The sequence below is a fragment of the Manacus vitellinus genome, unplaced genomic scaffold (assembly GCF_001715985.3).
Source record: "Manacus vitellinus isolate BGI_N305 unplaced genomic scaffold, ASM171598v3 scaffold_44_pilon, whole genome shotgun sequence".
NCBI classification, from domain to species: domain Eukaryota; kingdom Metazoa; phylum Chordata; class Aves; order Passeriformes; family Pipridae; genus Manacus; species Manacus vitellinus.
The window spans coordinates 2,355,389-2,377,504 of NW_021940565.1; the positions used below are offsets into that span (position 1 = coordinate 2,355,389).

At 52.4% G+C, this 22,116-nt stretch overlaps 1 protein-coding gene across 1 annotated transcript in view; it reads right to left on the minus strand.

Moving 5' to 3' along the window:
• Positions 1-246: 246 nt before the first annotated feature.
• LMX1A (LIM homeobox transcription factor 1 alpha) overlaps positions 247-22,116 on the minus strand; it is a 42,187-nt gene continuing 20,317 nt past the window's right edge. The window contains exons 3-8 of the mRNA XM_029962223.1: positions 6,309-6,541; positions 1,362-1,531; positions 1,132-1,209; positions 952-1,021; positions 653-823; positions 247-439 (exon numbers count right to left, since the gene is read on the minus strand). Of these exons, the coding sequence (XP_029818083.1) occupies positions 279-439; positions 653-823; positions 952-1,021; positions 1,132-1,209; positions 1,362-1,531; positions 6,309-6,541 (883 nt within the window). The 3' untranslated portion in view covers positions 247-278. The remainder of the gene's footprint in view (positions 440-652; positions 824-951; positions 1,022-1,131; positions 1,210-1,361; positions 1,532-6,308; positions 6,542-22,116) is intronic.

The following is a 22,116-nucleotide window of genomic DNA, read 5'->3' on the forward strand; positions in this document are numbered from 1 at the left end:
CCCTGCCGAAACGAGAAATTTGTTTCCCCGTTTGAAATTTGAAAATCCACCAGCCAGCTGCAAAAACCACTCCTGTCCCTAATCCTAGGCTCCTAAGAGAAACATGAAACTATGCAACCCATAACTTAACTCGCTCCTTGGGAATTCCCAAGCTACAACATATTTGACAGCATCCCAGCAGTGTTGCTTCTCCCTCCCTCCCAACCCCGAGGGCTCTGTAGCCCCTTTTGGGGCAGCACAGCAGCGGCAACTGCCCCGTGCCAGGGACCACGCTGCACTCAGGAAGTGAAGTAGGAGTTCTGCATGGAGTAGAGGTGGTCGATGGGGTTTCCCACTCGTGCCTGGAGTGGCCCCGCGTCCGCCGTGGCGAGGAAGCAGTCACCCAGGTTGCTCAGTGAGGTATCATCGCTATCCAAGTCGTGGAAGAGTGGCTCGGCACCTTGGGAAGCAGGGAAGGAGCAGAAGGGCTTCAGAGCCTGCTTTCTCCTCTGGCACCTTGGCAGTGCCTGGTACCCCCAGCTTTTGTAGAGTAAGGTATTTTTAGGGGTGAGGGGACCACCAGAAATCGCTGCATCCCCCCCACGCATGCCCCCATCACAGCTCAGCATCTCTCTGAGGTAGAGAAGGCAAAAGGCAAATCCTGGAGCCCTACCGTAGGGATGCATGTGGTCTCCAGGCATTTGAGGTGGGGTGAGCCCTTGCCGGAAAGGGTCGGAGCCATAGACGCTTTGCTCCATGCCCAGCAGCTGCTGGGGCGGGGGCAGAGTGGTGTAAGGGTTCAGCATCCCCTCCAGCCCTGTGCTGCCGCCGCCGTTTGTCTGGCCTGGAAGACAAGATCAAGTCATCAGCACAGTCAGGCTACTGCTTTTTGGGTGGCCCAACAACACTGGGAAGCCTGGAGATGGCTGGGAAACAGGGAGACTCCAAGCGTGGGGAGAGCTTGGGGGGTACCTGAGCTCAGGCGCTGTGTGTTTTGCTGATCCTGCTGCTGCTGCTGCTGCCTCCTGGCGAGCTTCTTCATCTGGCCAGGAAGAAGGGGGAAAAAAGGGAATGAAGCCATCCCCTGGCCAAAGCCAGGAGGGAGGGAGCCCCATCAACAGCCACTGCTGGGGGCTTACCCCTTGTACCCACCTTTGCTCGCTGGTTCTGGAACCAGACCTGCACCACCCGGACGCTCAGCCCTGTCTCTGCTGCCAGCGTCTCCCGCACCTGGGAGAGGAGAACCACAGCAGTGCCTCAGCCCACTCAGCTTCTCAGAGGGACTTTAGGAGGTGGTAGAGCACTCAGGACAAGTCCTTGCCCAGCATCAAGGACATCCACGAGGGCTGGAGGCAGCTGGGCACGGGCCCTTCTCCCCATACCTTCCTGCAGGGCTTGGAGGAGACCTCAAAGGACGCCTTGAACGCCCTCCGCTGCTGCGTGGTCAGGATTGTCCGGGGCCGCTTGGGCCGTTTGTGATCCTTCCCATCCTCAGCGCCCTTCCCCGAGGCTTGGCCCAGTTTGCAGATGCTGTCCTCATCGTCACTTTTGCCTAAAGGGGGGGGAAAAAAGCAGGTCCTTAACAGACAATGGGCCACACACATCATTTCCAGTGTGTCCAAAATAATCTGGGAGATTTAAAACAAGCTGCTGTTGGTGGGGATCTTCTTGTGGATGTGTACAAGAAACTGAGGTTTGAGGCTGGCTGCCCTATGGCAGCTCAGAGGGGGAGAGCTGCTGTCACTTGTAGTTTGTGGTTGCTCAGCCAGCAGATGGGCTTGTGAGTTCTTCTTTTCCCCAACAGTCTGAGCAGCTGCCATGTGAAACCCTGGGACAGCTGATTTTCCCTCCATCAGACCCAACCCCCTGACTGCTCCTCAGGAATTTCCAGCCAGGCCACAGCTGGGGACATATCTGGACAGAGACACAGAGGTCACATCCACGTGAGGGGACAGCAGACATCGAGGACCACTGTGCCCCTGGGGCTGTCCCCCAGCCCAGCTGGTGACAGACATCAGGTCCCCCAGCCTGGGCAGCCCCGCCTGGGTAAAGTCAGGATGCCGGGTGAGCAGGCATGCTCAGAGGGGGCAACATGTTAGACAAGATACCCTCACAGACTCCTCCTGCTTTGCTCTACCCTGGAGGACAACTACATTTAGAGCACAGACCTTTAATCACACTTCTAAAGGACACCTTCTGGCCTACATTTCCCTCTTTTTGTGGAGTTTTAAATCCTCCTAGACAGAAGCCCAGGGTCCTTCAGGCTTCACCCCTCAGGTACTTGCTGTGATGTGCTGCTCCACTGCATTCCCAGGCAATGAGGTATCTCCCTGCTGCTCTCCACCACTCAGACCCAAGGAGCCTTCAGGAAAGATCTGCTCCAGGAAAGTGGACAGTGCTGCCCTGCTTCTTCCCAGCCCTCCTCGTTTACTGCATTGCCACTGTGCTGATGACCTTGCTTGTGGGAGGGCTGTAACATAACTTTGATAGCACAAATCCTTTCCTCTCACTAGCTATAAATCACTTAGAGCCTTTTCCAGAAAGTTCCTGCACTATTCTTTTGGGAATCGATAATGGAGCTGAGGTGTTGGTTTGATACAGATACAGGCTGCAAGGCTGTTGCTTGGCCCCATCCCGGGGCTGCCATGGCTCTGGGAATGCACCAGGGAATGTGAACCTGGTTCAGAGTAATTCATGGTGAAAACAGGCCAGGTCAAACCCTATGGCAAGAGCTAATCACGGATCACACATCAGAAAACTGTAAATCCAACGGCAGCCCAGTTGGGAATGGGGAAAGATGGGAGAACATTTCCAGGGTGAGGGGTTGCAGTGACCCCAGTGGAGCAGCAAGGATGCTCTCAGGTACCAGTTCTCTCTTCCCTCTACACCAGTGGGCTCCCTCCTTGGCTCACCAGCCAATACAGAGACTTCCCCCGTGGCGAGGGCCAGGAGGGATGGGACAGGGAGTGCTCTTCATGCTGGCAGTCCCCAGACAGACGGGACCTGGGTTGTGGCCCCTGCAAACCAGGGCCTTGCTGCTGCTCAAGCTCCCTGCTCACTCACGACTCATCCACAGCATGCCCACAGCAGCAGGAAAGACAAACTTCTGTTTTCTTGCATGTCCCAACACCAGAGATGTAGAACTGCAGCAGGTCTGAGAGCTCCAGCACTGGGGAGGCCCAGGGTGTGGAGTCTCTGACGGCTAATGGGGCTGAGCAGTGGCTGATCTCTGCTCCACTGGGCTGCCTGCCTTCCTGAAACCTGATGGGGTTTAATTTTGATGGAAAGGCAGAGATTTTTACACATAATGTGAGGAGGAATGTCAACTGGTGCCTGAACCCATTGGCACCCTAGCACGAGGTGAGCACCCCACTCCCCTCCAGTCTGGGAGGGGCAGAACCCAGCATGGTAAAGCCACAGGCTCATGGACTCTATCAAGTCCATGACGCTCAAAACCCACTCCAAGGGGGAAAACACGCTCAGAGCAGCCCCTCTGAGCCCTCCCCCCGCCAACACCTGCTCCCCAAATCCCTCCAAGTGTCAAAGGGAAAGAAGGAAAAGTGAAGCCGGATTTGGCGGGGTATTACTTTTAATTAACTCTCCCTTTCAAGCCTTTCCCCACTGAGGAGGGGGGAGAAATTAATGAGTGTCTGGGGCTGCCCCTGACGTCACCTGGGAAGGGGCCGGGGCGACGGATATTGTGCGGCGTGCCCTCGGTCAGACCCGCCGAGCCCACATCCCGCCGCCGGGGCCAGGACATTCCTCGCTCAGGAGGATTTAGGGAGAGGAGAAACGTTAGGACGCTTTTAATTGGAAAGCAGGGTCCTCTTTCAGAGGGGCTTGTTTACTCAGGCTGGGCGGCGGAGGCTCGGGGGAGGCAGTAATTGAAGCGAGGGTTTGGGAGATTACAGACAACATATGGCTCGCTTTTTATCTGTGCTTTCTCATAAAGTGGCCCTTGGTGCGCGGCAGCCGCGGGGAGGGAGGGTGGGGGGCTTCAAAGCAGCGAGGGGGGGGACAGGGAAGAGGCTGGACAAGCACATCGCTGCTGGTGAAGGGCATCTGGGACTGGGGCCAGAGTGGGGACACCCCTCTGCATCCCCCCTTGGCATGGTAAGGGGTTCCCCAGGGGAGGATGCAGCAGGAAAGGGAGAAGCCACACCACACTGACCATACACGTGGGATGTGTACCTGGGCTGCCCCCCCACTGTGCCACTGTCCCCAGAGCCACGTGGGACAAACTGCTGGTGCCCACCAAAAGCAGGCAGGGATGGTGGGGGGGCTAAGCTATGGGGTCTGCAGGGAGATGGGAAGGGCTGAGACCCCCCAGTCAGAGGCTGCCAGGGGATGTCAGGGGCTTTGGGTTGGGTTTCCGACCAGCCAAGGGGTTGCCATGCCCTTTTGACTCCCACACTGGCCCTTCGCATCCCTTAGGCCTCAGCTGGAGTTTCTACTGAAATAAGTATTTCCCCTGGAGGATTTTGCTAAGTCAAAGCTCTTGGTTTGGCCGGAGCCCCTGGCAGCAGGGCTGGACCACAGGCCAATGAGTCGCTGGGGAGGAACAGCTCCCAACCTTTCCCAAACTGCCCTTTTCCCCCACTAGGAACAAACCCAAACCATTGTGGCCAATTTACTTACTCTCGTGCATGACATCTCCTCATTGGTTCCTATTTTAACTGAAAGAGTTTGTGCATCCCAGAGGAAAAAAAAAATAATTCCTCAATCAGTTAAGGACTTTCCCAGGGATAAGCATGCTGGATCCTCCTGCACTCCTGCCTCTCCAGCTCCTCCAGCACCGGACCATCACTCACCAGCTTTCCCCAGCCACCTCCTCCCGTGGTCTCACTCTATTTTTTAAATATCATCATTGTTATTTGGGGGGAGGATTTGGGGTTGCAGAGCTCGGACAGAACCCACACAGGCAGTGCTGCAAGGCAGCCAGGCTCTCACTGCAGAGGAGCACGATATTAAAGAGAAATATGGGCTTTGGGAAATTTTTGCTCCAGATCTACCAAAACCATCCCTGTCCCTTCACACACCTTCTCCCAGCTACAGCATTCCAGTGCCTGGCAGAGAGCACCAGGCTCTGTTGTTTCTATGCTTCACACCTTAACACCGCACTCCTAATCTTGATTTCTACTTTTTAAATTCCAGTGGTTTGCTTTAGCAGGGAAAAGACAGCCCCCTGCCAGTTGCTGGCAGCCCTTTCCAGAGCATGGCATTTTAAAGGTAAATCCTTCCCTCTGCAAAGCAGATTTTTCCCCAGTGAGGGTTTTTAAGAGGAGCTGAGAGAACCAGGCACGGGGCTTGCCACCCTGGCGAGGAGCAGTGCTCTGTGGGGACAGCATTAACACGAGCATTTCTGCTAGCAGATCATTTCCACCCCCCTGGTCCCCAGTGCTGGGCTCTCTTACTAAATTTGTCTTCCTGGGAAACATTTGGATTTGATTTGCACTGACTGTGGATACATATTTTAATGCTGATCTGATGCTCTGGGCAACCTAAGCCGGCTGTGTCACCTTGGCTGGAGCAGGATGTCAGCCCCCTGCCCACCTCCAGCTGTGGTGCCACCTCTCCTGCAGTCCCCCTTGGCTCTGCAGTGTTCCCACAGTGTCACCATGCTGGCTCAGCAGGCTGGTTCTGGCTATCAACTGCCTGGGAAGCTGCTGGGAACACAAGATTTGCAGTTTCCCTGCTGCCAGCTCACATTTTAGCTCTGTGCCTCAGTTTCCCCTTGTTATTAAAAAGGGCGAGTGCAGCAGAAGCAGCTCACTTCTTTCACTCGGCCTTTCCAGGGTCCCAGGCAAGGGCAGTGAGGCACAGGGGAGGTTTAGCCCAAGGTAGTCAGTGGAATGCTTGGAACTGTGATTTTTTTTAGGAAGAAATCTCTCAGTTAGAGTGTATTTTACCAGAGGCAGTTCTTCCATTTCCCCAGGTGAGAAGGTGTGACATGTCATTTCAACCAGTATGACTCTCCCTCCCACAACCAGGGAGGCTGTACAGCCCTCAGGATGGGATGCTGGTGCCCTGCACAGGCCAGGATCACAAACCCTCATAGAAATGGGCCTAATGAGATGGGATGGTCCACAGAGCACCCTTTATCCATGCAGTCCCTCTCCACTGCCAAGGTCCCTGCTCAAGCCCTTGCCACTGATATGGGAGAGACTCTGGCTGGAGGACCCAACAGTGCTTATAGAGCTTTCCCCCTCAGACAGAAAGGCAGAAGTTCAGGGCAGCGAGCCCAAACCTCACCTCCAGACCCCACCGTGCTCGCAGGGGCCTCGGAGTGGGACCAGCCAGGGAGACGCCGGGCGCGGGCGGCCCCTTACCAGAATCCGACAGAGCCGGGCTCACCAAGCTCAGCAGCTCCCGCTCCTTCTCGTAGTCGCCCTTACAGAGCAGCTGCCCCTCCTTCAGCACAAACTCGTCGCCCTTCTGCAGGCGCCGCTCGCAGACGCAGCAGCAGAAGCAGCGCAGGTGGTAGACGCTCTTCTGGGCGCGCATCACCAGCTCGCTGGGCGCGATGGCCTCCAGGCACCCGGCACACTTCACTGCAAACAGCCTGCGGGAGCAAGAGGAGATCCCACTGTCACACCCAGCTGCACGTGGGGATGCTGGGGACAAGGGAGGGGGCACCCAGGGTAGGGAGATGGGCATCGGCACAGGATCGCTGTGACACCCCTTCGGTGTTTGGATTGCGTTGAGGGGCTGGGCACAACGGTGCTGGCACCCCTCAGTGACATGGCAACATGCTGCAAGTGCTGCACACTTGCCCTGTGCCAGTGGGGGATGCTGCCTTTGGGTCAACTTCAGCAGTTTTGGTTGACCTGTTACCAGATGCTTACCATGAATGCAGTCAAATGATGACAACCCCAACATCCAGATGCTCAAGATAAAAACCAAACAGGTGCCAAACCCAACAGGTAGCTCCCTCAGCTACCACCACGAGAAGACACAGAACACAACACATCCACATGAGTTTTATCAAGCCAGCTCTACATGTCCACCTGCCTCCAGCTCATGCCTAGACCTAGGGAGATGCTGGAGGTGGCAATGGGGACAGTGAGCTCATTCGTGCCTCTCCACAAGCACCTACAGGAAGCATCTGCACTGTCAGTCACCCACAAACTACCCCATCCCTCTGGCCTGGGTCCCTGGAACAGCCCCCTTCCCGCTTGCAAATGCATCAGGAATGTCTAATATATCATAAAAATCTCCATGGCAGCAAGTTTGGGGTTAAGGCCAGTGACAGACTGAAGACTTGATGTGTCAAAAGGAAAAGAAAAAGCTCAGCTTGTTCTTTGACATTGATGTGACAGCGTTTGAGGCATCCCTAATTAAACTGTTCCCAGGTTTCAACACACTGACTTTAGACTTAAAAGTCAATAATAATAACAGCAGTAACACTTTAGATTGAAACAGAGCTTTTCTTTCTTCAGCTTTAAATGTCCTTACTGAGAATGATCAACAATTTACAGCTGGGGAAACTGAGGCAAGAAAAATGGAGGTGGCAGCACCAGTGTTGGACAGAGAAGACCTGAAGGCACCTGGAATTAACCCCGGGTTGGATATTTTAAGTGAATGGGATGTTTTACCCCATAGAGATGTTTGAAGGTATCAAACCAGAACCTCTTTGCCACCCCCAGATGCCTGAGTTCTTGGCTTGGACCCCATAAAATAAAAAAAACCACTGTTTACCCAGTCTTGTTCAAAATATCTGTGGGAACTGGACATTATTAGTCCCCTGTCTTGACCAACTTTGGCCCAGAAAGAGAAGTCAAAAGTCAGCACACATCCTGCAGAGGTTATCTCCGAGCATTGCCCGAGTCCCAGCCTGGGGATGCCCCAGGGACCCACACAGGGAGTGCTGCATCCAGGCTTCCACTGGCCCCAGATAGCTCCCACTTCCATGTGTCCCCATCCCATGTGTCACCCCTGAGGGAGATGTGGAGGGGCTGGGGCTGGCTAGGGAGGGGATGGGCAGTCCTGCAGCCACCAGTGAGCTTTAAATCCTTTCTCTTTCTTTGGCCGATACAAAAAGCACACAGGAAACGTGCTGGATCAGCCCCATTCCTACAAGAAGACGACCAGATGTAAGCAAAACCCTTGCAGGAAAACCATCAGAAAATGGGGATCATTTAAAGAAGTTTTGGTGATGAACAAAACAGGGAGATGGAAGCAGAGCAAGGCACATGCAAGTCTTTGTGTCCCAGAGGTGAAGGCACCCGTAACACCAGAGATGCTGAAGGCACCAGGGCTCACTGACACCCACCAGCAGTGCCCAACAGCTTTTAGGGCTGGGTGTCAAGGGTTAGGAATGGGGCCTGCAAATGTACCCCGTTTTATCATCATTTCCTCCTTCCCACATTCAGGTTCTCTCATGGACACTTCATGCCAGCACATGGGCTATGCCTGTTCCCTCCCAGGTCTCCCCCAAACAGTGTTGGCAAGCACAGGGATACGTGATGCATCATTCTCCCTGTGCCAACCAAATCCTGGGCACACTCAACAAATTGTAGCATGCCCAAAGAAGTGGGAAAGGGGTATTATAAAGCTTTTATAAAACACTACTGTCACCACAGAAAGTGGAAATCATCAAAGAAAAGGTGGAGGTTAGGGAGTTTATAATTCTGGCTATTGCCATTAGTAGCTTTTATTTTTCTACATTCAGCTTTAATTTCCAAGGTTCACATACAACTGCCTGTCTCTTAGATGTATGTATTTCCAACATCCTTATGACTGCCCTGGGAGGAGAGGGATGTATATTCCCTTGAAAGCATCCCTTCCAAAGGGTCATTTTTTTTCTTGTTCCAGCTCCAAGAAACGCTGGCTTGTGTTAATATTTCTGTAGTCACTTCATCTTTAATTATGTCTCTTTTATGTCAAAGTGGAGGCAATTTGTATTCATCTGGTAACACATTCTCATCTTATTTAAATGATGTTTAAGCCCTACCTGTTGGGATTACTAACTGTTCCCAGTAATAAAATATTGATAAGCTACTACATTACTGCTATCTAATCTTCATAAATGAATGTGCCCAAAATTTGTTTCCAAGGCACTTATTAGAGAGCCACAAACCTTTGCCAGTCAGGCACAGCAGCACCAGCCCAGTGATGGATGTTTCCAAGTCCAAAGCATGTTGCAAAGCAGGAAGGTGCGAGTTTTAGCTAAATGGCTGCCTAATATTAAATGCATAAAGCCATTTATTTCCCAACTGCTGAGTCCCCAACAGCTCTCTCTGAGGGGTGCCAGTCAGACCAGGCATCTTTCACTGCAGGACTTCCCCATCCCTGGGTAATGTGAGATGCAGAGAAATCCCCATAAAACCCCTTCCACAGTAGGAAACCATAAAGAGCTCCTTATAAACACACAATAAACTGAGAGCTTAGGTGAAACACACAATAAATGGAGACCTTAGGTGCTAAAATGTCACAGGCAGAAAAAGCACAGCTTACCATGGGCAGTAATGGAGAGGGAGCACAGGGTTCCACTGCTGTCCCAGGTCTCCTGAGCCCTGGGCAGTGCCAGCTACTCTACAGGGACTGGGAAACAACAGCACACATGGATAACCCCCTGCACAGATAACCCCACAAATGGAAAACCCTACAAATGGATAACCCCATGTGTAGATACTTCCACTGAGTAACAACCCCATACAGGATAACTCCAGCATGGATAACCTCTGCATGCATAACCCAGTTGAAACACTCTTGCTCAATCTGAGATGGGGCCAAAGGAAAATTTTCTTCCAGCACCACATCTAGCAATTAATTTCACGTTTTAGCCTGAGCAAGACACACCAGCCTGGATCCAGAGGTTTTCCTTCATCTCTGGGATCTTCAGCTCTGTGCCCAGCTCCCTCCTGCTGCAAGCAGGCCACAGAGCAAATGCCATCTCTTCTCCTCTCTCTTTGTGCCTCACTACATCTGTGGAAGGGACTTTGAGATTACATTTCCCTACAGGAGGCTGCGCAGAAGAGAAAGAGGACAGGCTGTGCCCAGGGACTTCAACTTTAAACCAAGGGCAAATTGCTACCCTCTGAATTGCAACGGGAGCACCTTCACTTCTGCCATCCTTGGGGTGCTGCCAGCTTTAGTTCTCAGTAGAGGGTTTTCTTCCCTCCCTAGGCTGGGGTTCCAAAGCTAAATCAGGCCTGGCTGGCAGCGGTGGGTTTGCTTAGCCAGGTGGGAAGCTGGCAGGCACAGGCCAGGGCACCAGGCAGGGAGACCTGCTCAGCACTGGGATGCTCAGTGGAGTCCCAGCCTGTTGCTGGCAGCTCAGTAAACGCCTCATCGAAGCGATGACAGCAAATGTTTGTAAATGAAAAAAACCCCACTCAGCTTAGGACAAATTGGAATGAAAAAATGGTGATGTGAGCAATTTTTATCACAACACGCAGCCTTTTGTGTCTGATCTTAAAAATGTTCCCGTTCCTGTATTGATTAATCTGCCTTTCCCTTCCTCCCCCCCCCACCCCCCGATGTTTAGGTCCCTTTTGAAATGACAATCTGCCGGTTTGAAACAGCAAGGTGCTGGTGGTGGCTTTCAAGAAAACCCTGAAGCAAAATATTTGGGCATTTCCAAAAGTGCAACATTTCTGATGGTGTTACGGATATTCCCCCCTTCCCCAAGATGCAGTCTCACTTCTCCACACCATTCCTCTTCCTCAAGACAGCACCTCAGTCCTCTCCTTTGGGGTCTCCCATCCACACAGCATCACTGAAAGCTACAAATGTCGAGGTGTGGCCGAAGGCACCCCTGGGGTGGTGCATCCCTTCCCAACACGCCGGTGGAGCGGGTGCGGTGCAGGCAGCCCCCAGTTTCCCATCGGAGCCACCACCCCCTCTTTCTCCCTTTATTTTGAGGTGACAGGCTGAAAGGGGCTGTGATTGACGGGCGCTTCCCGGCTGCTGTCTGTCTGCGTGCGCCGCATACAAACACAGCCCTGCGGAGCCTCCCCGGGGAGGGGCCGGCGGGTCAGGGACGCCGATATTAAATACTGATGGACAAACCTCAATCGCTGCGCCGAGGGTTGGCTCAGGCAGTGGTTGTAAGGTGAGGCAGCTCTGCTGAGGGGAGGGATGCTTTCCTCGCTGCCTGCACCAGCCTGCCCAGGGATGTGATTAGAGGCATAGGGGCAGCCCCCGTGTGACCCCACAGGCTCCCGCTGGAACGGGCACTGTTGGCACCGGTCCCTACAAAGCAGCTGCCCTGCTCACCTCCCTGCCGGGACTGCCCACAGCAGATCCACAGGGATGCTGGGTTTTCCAATACTTCTGTGCAGAGACCTGACCAACTCATCTCCTGCTCTCACCGTGGCCCAGGAGAAGCCTGAGCGAACCCCAAACTTCAGGGCTCTGTGGGGAGTGAAGACACCGGATTGAGTTGTCTTGGCACTTGGTCGTCATCTCACTCACTGTCACTTGTTGGAAGGGGGGACAGCAGCACCGGGTTCTTGACAGGTTGGCAGTGGAAAAATGCCAGTCACTGTCAACCCCGCACCCATGGCCTGGGAAAGGGCTGCTGTCCTGCTGCTGCTGGGCTCACGTCACCCTGTCCCCGCTCTGGCCCCTGTGGGGCAAAACTATGAGGCACAGGGAATGGACCGTGGCCAAGCAGGAAGGGGGAGGGATGCACCCCATGTGTGGTGCCAGGGAGGGCATCCCCCAGCTGCAGCCACGGGGTGGACCCTTGGCCCTGGCGGGAGGGGTGCTGAGGCCATGGGAGCAACCTGGAAAGGGCTGAGTCCATCTCAGTGCTGCGGAGAGCAGGCTGGCACGTCCTGGGGATTCAGAAGGCAACTCAGCACCAGTGATCCTGGGGACCTCCAGGGATCTGGGCTCCCAGGCCGAGAAAGGAAATCACCCACAGCCGCCCCTGCTTCCCTCACTGTGTACCCGAAGCCCTCGGAGAACTCTCCAGTGGGACGGAGGAGGGATGTTTTCCCCGGGGCTCTTCTCCTGACCCTTTCCCGTCTCCTGGCTCCCTCCCCCCCACCCCGAGGCGGACAAGTGTTCGCTTTACTGCCTGGCAACGGGGCCGGGGCTAAGCTCGCTAAAATATGAGTGTTTTTTGGCTGGAGTACCAGAAGGCTGCAGTCCTACAGAGAGAAAAAAATTGAGCACTCCATGCCATGGCTCCAGAAAGGGGGAGAATTAGGTTTCACACCGAGCAGGCTGGACCATGGCATTCTTTAGTTAATGCTTAACAAACGCCCAAACAAAAGCGGCCAACTTTGCTGCATGTTTGTAAAATGTATTCTCAGCAGATTCGGGTTTATTGGAGAATTCACTCACTTTGCAGCAAGTGGCGTTTTCCTTTTTTTTTTCCCCCCCCTTTAATTTCCCTTCTCCTCCCTCCCCCCCGGCTCAAGCCCTTCTCATTCCTGCTGCCTGAATGCGTCTTCCGACACTTTGAGGGGACATGGCAACCGGGCTGAAACGGGCTTATTTCATCCTGGGGCTGATGTGAGCTTGCCTCCCTGGCCCCAGGGTGCAAGTTCTCCCCGGGGTCCAGGGAGCCACTGCTGACAACTGGGAACAGGGAGTCCAAAAAGCCAAGCCTTGGCCTCTTGCAAATTCACCCCTGAGCAGCTCGCTGGTGGCTGCCTACTCTGAGAGGCCAGGAAAGCGAGGCAGGGAGGTGAAGCCTGAGAGTCCTGCTTTTCACCTTTCTTCACCCAACCCAGCTCTCTTGCAGTTCTACCCCATCCAGCATCCTATTCTGCCACGTATCCCAGCCCTGCACACCTCCTTGGAGAGCCCATCGTGGCAGAGGATGCCAACAAGCACAGCTTACTTTTGAAGGCAGAGGCCATGTCAGGGATGGATGAGGTGTGGAGGAGGCAGACAGCCTCATACAGGGACCCCTGAGGCTTTAAAGGGGTTAAACTGGAGAGGTCCACGCATGGATATTCTGCAGGAGCATCCCTAAACAAGCTCCAGCCCTGATGGAAGTACCTAAGCAGCCCCCTCTGGAGCCTGGTGCCATGGCAGAGGACACTGGTGATGAGGGACACACTGGGGAGGTGGTAGCAGAGAGGAAAGGAGGGCATCAGAGAAGAGGGGGATTTTAACTCTCCTTCTGCTACACATGAACCATGCAAGTTTTCCCAGGAAAGGGCACCTTCATCCCTGCCTCCTGAACAAGGTCCAAAAGTGGTCACTTAACACCTCCTGGACCCTCCAGAGACCATGCTGTGACACACAGGGGCACTGCTAGAATGGTAGGGTTAAGTAAACAGACAAACAAAGCCTTCCCAGCAAACTGCCGCTGCCAAAATACACCAGCAACCCTCAAGCCTTCTCCACATCGAAGTAAAAGGTTAAGCAAGCACACAGCTTCTAAGGCTGCTTTGAATTGCTCTATTTCTGATCAAGGACATACTAGTAAGACTTTCACCAACAAAGTCCTGTAGCAGCTCACGGCTCTGTGTCCCCTCCAGAAACCCGATAAAAATCCTCTACTGGTTGCAGGAGTGGCCAGAAAGTGATCTCCTGGGCAAGACCAGAAGAACAAGACCAAAGTGCTGATTTTCCTCCCTGTTTCCCTGATGGCTGCTTCTTTCTGTGCCCCCCCACCCATAACAGTGTGTAGCATCAGGCAGGGAGCTGGCCCCATCCCAACAACAATCGAGCACCTGGTTTTGGAGGCAAGAGGCGAACAGGTAGGAGGGGAAGAGGCACACACATCACCACACCCAAGCCCAAATGCCCTCCCAGTGAAGGCAACCCAAGGATCGATCCCATTCAGCCCCCAGCACAGCAGTTCTGCATCCAAGCGATGCATCTCCCACCAAGCTGAATTTTGAGCAGCGACCCCCCTCAGCCCCCCCGTGCCCCCAAGAAAACAAGGATAATTGAAAAACCACAATATCACTAGTCAAATTTAATATTGAGAGTGAGTGAGCGGGAGCCAGAGGTCAGAATTAATTACACCCCACCATATTTCAGCACGCTGCCGCAGCTCCGTGTCCTTTCCTTGGGGAGCAGTGCTTCCACAGAGAGGTCGACAGACATTATTAGAAAGGACTGATTTAAACGTACCCCCAGGAGCTTTTCAGCTTGTCTCTTCAGAGCCTTTGTTTGTACTGAGATTAATGGAGAGGCAAATGATGGAAAAGCAAAATCACCAGGAGCAAGAGGATGTGCCATTGCTGCCGCCACCACCCCGATTTGGCCAGCTTTGTAAGCAGGGCAGGAAAAACTAGGAGAGAAGGAAATGCTGTTCATGTCATTCATTTTGCAGATAAAAATGTGATGATCCTGAAAACTATTTTTTTTTTTTGGTTTTCTAAGAAATTTATATCCTGGCTAAAACCTCCTGAGGGCTGATTTTCCTACCCCCTTGGGGATTTTACACACAAACTGTTTTTTTGATGTTTCCCACCACCATGGGGGGAGCAGCTATTTTCACTCTGCTCCAGCTTAAGGTACTTTCTCTTGCAAGTCATTATATTTGTTTCCGATATTTTTTTAAACCTCCTGTAATGGAAAATTAGTATGGACACAAAACAAAATTAAACCTTTCTATTTTCAGTTCTTATTTTCAAAAGGAGGGTTACAAAAAAAAAAAAAGGGAAAGAGGAAGGGAAAGGGAAAGGTGTTCAGATCAAACAGAAAAATCTCCTTCCTCAGGTACAGCCAGCACTTGACTGGTCCCAGCCCTGAGCAACCTGATCCAGTATCCAAGTTAGCCCTACTACATGCAGAGGAAGGACTGGGGACTTCCAGTCCCTTCCAGCCCCAACTCCCACACGATGCCATAAATTCACCTCCACCTTGTAGCAACAGGTTCAAAAAGGGAGCAGGCAAATCCAGGGGACTGAGCTCAACACCAGCTGGTCCCACAAGTCCAACCTCACCCTTAGGACCCCCCATATCCCTACTGCTTGGGGCAGCATGGGCTCCTCTGCCCTTTGGGGGGATTTCCCGGAGCATCACCACCAAGGGCAGTGCGGGTGGACGTGCACTGCGTCCAGCAGTGCCACCGGCACTGGGGCTCCCGGCTGCTCTCAAGTCTCCTAGGCTACAATCAAGGCTTGTGTTTTCCTTTATTAAACAGAAAACCCATGTTCTCCCCCAAGGACTCTCCGAGCTCTCGGGGATGGGGCTGCAGGAGCTGCCGTTTCCCAGGCGCTTAAAATTCACGGGGTGTTCGTGCCGATGTGCCAACGCGGCGAATTCTCATTAGGAGGTGGCCAATATCCTGTCGAGCTTCCCGGCGCTCCAGCGGCTATAAAAATCGCTCGGCTGTATAAAAGCTAAACAGAGTAAACTAAGTTGGACACAGAGACCAGCTGCTTCAGACCAGCTCGGCAAACAGAGATCCGCGGGAGCACACCGGGCGCTGCCGGCAGGGAGATAGCGTTCTCCCGGCTGGGTTATTTCTTGCCTTATCTTTTATTTCCCTGCGCTCCAGCTCACCCTCAAGCGGGGTTTTGCATAAATATCATCTGCGTGTGTTGTCAGGTTGTTGGGATGGGGTTGAGGTTTTTGGTTTTTTTTTTTTTTTTTTTTTTTCAATAGCATTTCCACAATGGGAAGCAGCTGTTGTGGTTAACAGGCTGCTCCGGAGCAAAAGCTGCGCTGCACATCGAGATATCTCAGAAGAGGCATCCTTCATACATAGCTCTGTGCACTAGAGAGCACTATAACATGTGTTTCCATGAAGTTTGTTAACTACTCGGCTGAACAAGCGCACTGGAAATGCCAGAGGAATATGCTCTGGAATGAATGGAAATATTCATCTAAAAAGACATTAAATTTAAGCCATCTTTTTTTCCCCCCCTGTTCCACTGAGCTCACGTTGCTGCACTCTTCTAGCGTGTGCTCTCGGGATGGGGTTTTGGGAGAAACAAATGCCTGGGGTGTATTTTCCAACCTTGTGGCACCTGAGACAGGGATGAGGTAACAGATGACGGCACACAGGGGGGTTTCTCATGCCATCAGTGGTCTGGGGACACGACAGCAGAGACAGCCTGGCCACGGGCAGCAGGTCATCAGCCGTGATCCCCGCAAGCGACCTGCTCCCAAATGACTTCTCGTGTGTGGAGAACCAGAGCTGCTCTGCCTTTTGTGGGCCTGAGCATCAGCGTCCCAGAGGTACTGAGCATCCGTGGGGTTCAATAAGCCCCGATGGGCTCAGTCTTATAATAAACAGGAATAGAGCCTCAGGAAATTTTGATTATTAAGTGTTCGAAATTTGCTTGCTTCTCTAGAGCTTTTTCCTCTTCAGTCTGAGGACGTTTGGGAGGGAAGTTTACATTTTTAGCCAACATGCTTTTGAAAAATTCAGTAATACACCAGTGCAAATTCAAACCTCACTTTGATTTCTGTGTAGCGACTGTGTTTTAATGTGACTTCAGTAGCCATGAATGCCCCCCAAAAACGCTCTGTTGCAGTAAATGAGCAGCAGTCTCAGATCCTGACATAATCTGAGGGGTCAATATCCTCCATGGGGAGAAGATGCTCAGAAGGCTCCAAAGTAGCCTAAAGGTGCTCAGCACTTGAGCTGGTTAAGAGTTTTCCCATAAAATCATTTCCCTTCATTCTGCTTGCTCTATTTTATACAAATACATATATATATATACACACTCACACATATATATACATGTATTTAAGATTTTTTTCTGAAAAATCTTAGCTTTCCACAGAGTTTTTTTAAATTCAGCCATGAGCCCAAGGGAACCTCTCTGGTTCAAGTCACTTGGGTACTGAAGGGCTATGCCCAGGGATGCTGAGCCACGTGGAAAAGAGGGACTCGTGTGCTTTGCTCCCGCTTGGCCAAAGCCTGGGCTGGATGCCATCTCACCACTTCCTACCCAAAACTTTTTTCTGGAGCTTTTTGATCTGAAAACATATATTTTCTTTTTTTTTTTTTTTCCTTAACTATTTTGATTTTCACACCAAGGCACGCTGAGGCTGAGCACTGACATGCTGGAATGTCCTTCCAGGCAGGAACTATTGATGCTCTGCCCCACACACCTCTCACACCACACAGCACCCACAGCATTCCCCAGTGTGTTCCATTACCAGGGCACCAGAGAAGGCTGAGCAGGGACATTGGAGCAAAGAGCAGAGACCCCGACAAGGGGAGACAAGGGTGCAAGGACAGTCCTGTCCCCTGTGCCACCACTGGGTTTATCCCACTGGGTGTGGGGATGGTGCCAGCTTGCCAGGCTACCTGAGACAGATCCCAGTGCTGCCAAGGCACCAGGATGAGCTTTGGATGGATTAGAGGGCAAAAGCAAACACACTTTCTCTAGGAGACAGGTTCCTGCCACTTGCCTGCTCAGGGTTATCACAGCATCAGGGGCAGCAGCCCTTCCCAGCAGCCTCCGGTGGCCGCAGAGGCAGGATATTACTTTGTTGCTTATTCATTTTATTGCTTCTGCTTTCTAAATATTTGCTTGGCAGGGAAAGGATTCCCTTTACACCGTATCTGTTTTTACAGGTCAATTGAATTTCTGGCGCTCTCAATCCCTCTTTCCCTCCAATTGCATTTGCAAAACAAATATTGATTGTACCAATTAGCTGCGAACCCCTCGTGAAAGATATCTCAATGCCTTCAGCTGGGAGAAGGCTCTCCCAGCTACTGCATGTGCCAGTGGGATGGGAGTCCACAGAGCAGCAATGTCAGGATAGGGCTCTGCAAACCCCCAGCAGGACCCTCTGGAAGACAACGGCAAGAATGACATTGCTGATCCTTTTAGCTAGAAGGCAACATCTTTGAAGGGTACTAAATTGAAACTGGGGTGTCCCCTCACACCTGAGACAAGTGTAAACTACCCTGTGCCCACTGTTCACTCTGGAACCTAATCATTGAAACCAAGGAAGACCACTAACAGCACCAACAGCAACCACAAATATATCCAGGTAGGAAGTTAGACCTGCTAAACCACAAAGCCCCCCATTCCCAGCAGAAGCCTCACGTCTTTCACTGCAACACTAAACACACCAGCTCATTCATTAATGGCATGAAGCTCTGGCAGGGGAGGTTTAGGTTGGATATTAGGAAAGGATTTTTCACTCAGAGGGTGGTCAGGCTGGAACAGGCTCCCCAGGGAAGCGTCACAAGTCTGCCAGAGTTCAGCAAGCATTTAGACAACACTCTCAGGCACATGGTGTGATTCTTGGGGGCATCCTGTGCAGGGCCAGGAGTTGGGCTTTGATGATCCTTGTGGGTCCCTTCCAACTCACGATTCCATGATTTGGGCAGAGATGGGATAAGAAAGACACCTCCCTCCCACTACTCAGGTGTTGGGAAGTCCCTTCTTTTTCTTCCCCCTTTTGTCTGGTCTGAGATAAGCAAGTGGCTTTGGGCAGCAGAATGAGCACAGTTCTCCTGCCTGCCCCAACATCATTTGCTCTGTGGAAAAGCTGGCAGATGCCTTTTTTTTAAGAGATGGACTAGATCATAATGATAAAGGAGTGTATTCTGGGGTGCTTGGCTGCAGAGCAAAAGACCATGCTGACACCTTCTTGCCAAATCACATCCTTTAAATAAAAACATAAAAAAAGTTTTTCCCCAAGCATATCATTAGGGCTTCCCTAGGCAGCACTGGTCTTTTCTGAGCTGTCTCACAAAAAGCAACAGGCACGTTCAATCAAGCACCATGTCACACCTCATCACACTGATTTCATTAATCTGGGTTTTATTTATGGCTTCCTTCAAAGGTTTCATCAAAATCCCCAACTGCCAGGGGGAGAAGGGAAAGACACCTTGGCGGATAAACAGCCGGGGTTAAAAACTTGCTGTGTTTTGCTCTGACACAGTCTAAACAACTTAAAAAGGAATGAGATGACCGGATCGCAGGATGGTGCGAGGCACGATGGGGATCCCTCATCCTCACATGCACCAGTCTTTGGTGACTCTCATCTTCTGCTGGCTGTCTCTGGGACAAGGGTCTGGGATGGCGATGCCAGCCCTGGTGTCACTCCAGCAGGAGCTGTGACACAGCCCCACAGCTCACAACCCACTGATGGCCACTGGCAAAGCATTCAGAGCACACTGTTAAATGTGTCCTGCCTGTGTCAAAAGTCACAGCCCAAGGCAAAGGCACAGGTCAGGGGGTGGCAAGGGGGGGCTGATGGATTAGCCATCGAGGCAGGACATGGATTAACCAGTCAGTCTGCAGCCTGCTAGGGTCAGCACATGGATTACCCTGCTGCAACAGTGCAGGAGAGATGCTGGGCATGGCCAGCCAGTGGTCCATCCCGGTGAGGACTCCCGGGCTGCCCAGCCTCAAAAAAGCCTCTTTTTCCCACTCTCACCCTCAAAACAATGCTGCAAATCCCAGAAAGCAGAGACAGTCTTCAGCCTCCTTAATAGCCCCTGCAGCCTAGGAAAGGTAGATTTCCCAGCCCAGCCCAGGAGTGCAGGATAGGCCCTGGGAGAAATGCTTTTTCCCCCGAAACATGGGATGTTTTTTTCCCCCACATTTCTCTGAATCACAGTTGGTAGAATTCAGCGCTGGGGTAAATGAGACAAGAACATCCTCCCATAGCCACACCAAGGGCACAGAGCCTGGTACCCACAGGGTGGTCAGGTCCCCCCTTCAAGCTGAGTTACAGCCAGGACAGAGATGTGGATATATAAGATGCTGACATAAGTATACGAGCCAGTCCCCTCTGATGAGAGCATGCACACATCCAGCGTCCCGGGGCGGAGGGTGGGAAGCAGATGCCTGGTCAGAGAAAGGAGGGACCAGCCATGAACCACTCACACTGCTCTGCAGTTTGGACAAGCACAAGGCTGTTTGGCTCCACGTTTTGGGCTCGGGTCCATCTCTCCAGTTTAAAGCAGTTGAACAGAGCCCAAAGGCTCATTAAGTCGGTCTGCCTAGAGCTGGTTCCGCTGCCAGGATATTTCATCCCAGCATAACTCTGATGTTCCCCTTTGTGGCTACAAGGAATTTGGGGCAAGTGAGAGGAGGCAGCCCCCATGGCCAGGGCAGTGCTGCCAGCTCCCAGTGTTTCACCTAAAATGCATGATAGTGGGTGCTGGAGGCCTTGTGCCCACAGCCTGGAATTGGGTGAGAAACCCACCTTTTTACTTTTTCCCTATTACCTCCTCCCATTTTAAACCTCCCTGGGCTGCAGCAGGAACAGGAGCTCTCAGGACAGCAAGTCCCACGATCTTGGAAACAACCAAGCAAAGGCAAAGAGCCTGGTATTTATCCTCAATCCATGTCAAATGACATGATGGGAAAACTAAGGTCAGGAGCAGTTATTTGTTTTGCCAGCCTGTCTCCGGGACGCGCAGAGCAGAGGCAGCCTGAATCCCCCTCCCTCGCACCTCGCACCCATTCCCCCCCAGTGACATCCCTAAGAAGATGTCACTGTGCCACCTCCCGGTCTTGATGGACCCTCTAAAGGTCAGCACCGAAGGCATGTCCACCACATATGGTTATTAGTTCTCCGTGGGTCCATCCATCCCTCCACCACAGCTGGGTGAACAATTCACAGTGCATAAATTTATCTAGCAGATCTCAGCCCACGTGCTGTTTGCTAACAGTCTGTGGAGAGGCTATATTTTATCCCTTTGGGTTTCTTGGCCAGCATTCAAGCTCCTGACCCTGATTTATTCGCAATCGGTCAAGAGCCACATTTCGTCTCCGTAGGCCACGTCTGCACGCAGCTATTCAGAGCACGTGGCTCGGTGTCCCGCAGCAGCGCTGGGACAGCTCGCCATAAGGCAGTCCTGGCTCTCTGCAGCACCTCCAAGAGGTAACTGGGGGGGAAGGGTGTGTTCAAAAATAGGCTCTGCGGGGGCAAACCTTGCCTGATGAGAGCAGCGTGGCCGGAACAAACCGCACCTCTTCTGCGCACGAAGGCGATGAGAGCTCCAGATGCCGGCCCAGGCTGGCTCACCGCCTGTCCTCATCCCATCTCACCATCTCTTTGCCTACCTCTCTGCCTATTTATAGTCATGGAAGACCTTTGCACAGTGCCCAAGCAGCCAGAGGGTCGAGTGTATAGGCGGGATGGCAAATGCCACTCTAACTTTCCAAAGCCCTCTTCTTTTTGCCTCCCAAGGGGGCTGCCATGGAAAGCCAGGCATGACTTCGTCTTTGAGACAAAACCTTGGGACCAGCTAGAAAATGTCTCTCAGAGCTACACCCTGGCCCTAGGGGTTTATAAAGCACCCTATGCTGCATCTCAGCAAGTTTTTCCTAAGGGAGCAATCCCACCCCCACACACGTGAGCATCCATCTGTGGAACACAATCAAGATGATGATGAGAGAGGCACAGAGTAATCTGCAGAATTCAGAGGAAAAGAACAATGTGAAGGATCAGGGTTAGTATTGTGAAGGAGCAGGTTTAGTATCAGCCCTGTCTGACATCTTCATTGGCAATTGCAATTAGGGACTAATTAGCATGTTAATAACATTAGTAGGAGATAATAAACTGGAGAGGATGGAATGGAGCAAAACAATTTGAAGAGGACCCTGGAGAGACTGAAAAAAAAAAAAAAAAACAAAGGAAATTCAGCTTGGAAAAATGCAGCTTCTGCTGTTCAGGGGAAAAACATCCGGAGCAGATGCTGCGGCGGGAGGAGGAAGGAGGGAGCAGGGAAGCGGAAAGCAGCTCGGTGTGGGAGCCCAGGAAGGAGGCAGCCCACCAGCTCCCCTGCAAGCCAGGTCCCAGGACTTGCCCACAAGCAGCTCAGTGAGCAGGGCAGTCTGTGAGGCTTCACCACGAGAGTGGAAGAAGGACCAGCACCACATGCTGGTGGTCAACAGGGCGTCCTGCTGGGGTGGACTGGCACTGTGTAGGGAAAAAAGTATCCCAAGCAGAACAACTACATGCAACTTGACTTCACCTGAAGCTGTTTCCCCCTGCCTGAGCTTGGAAAGCCCCACTGCACGAACATTTCCCCTCTGAGCTGCAGCTCTGTGCCTGGCTCCCAGGGGAATCTACCCCGTCCGGGAAGGCAAAAGCTGGCAGAGAGCTGCCCCTCTGGCCATGCTGAAGCCCCCTGTGTCTCCTCCATCACATGAGCCCCCAGACCACTTGGTGAAAACTGCCTCATCTCTGTTTTATGGGCCATGGGATGAGGGGTGGACCCTGAAGGTGGAACACCTCGGTGGTCCCAGTATCACTGGTATCACTGCTAGTCTACACTTAATAGTA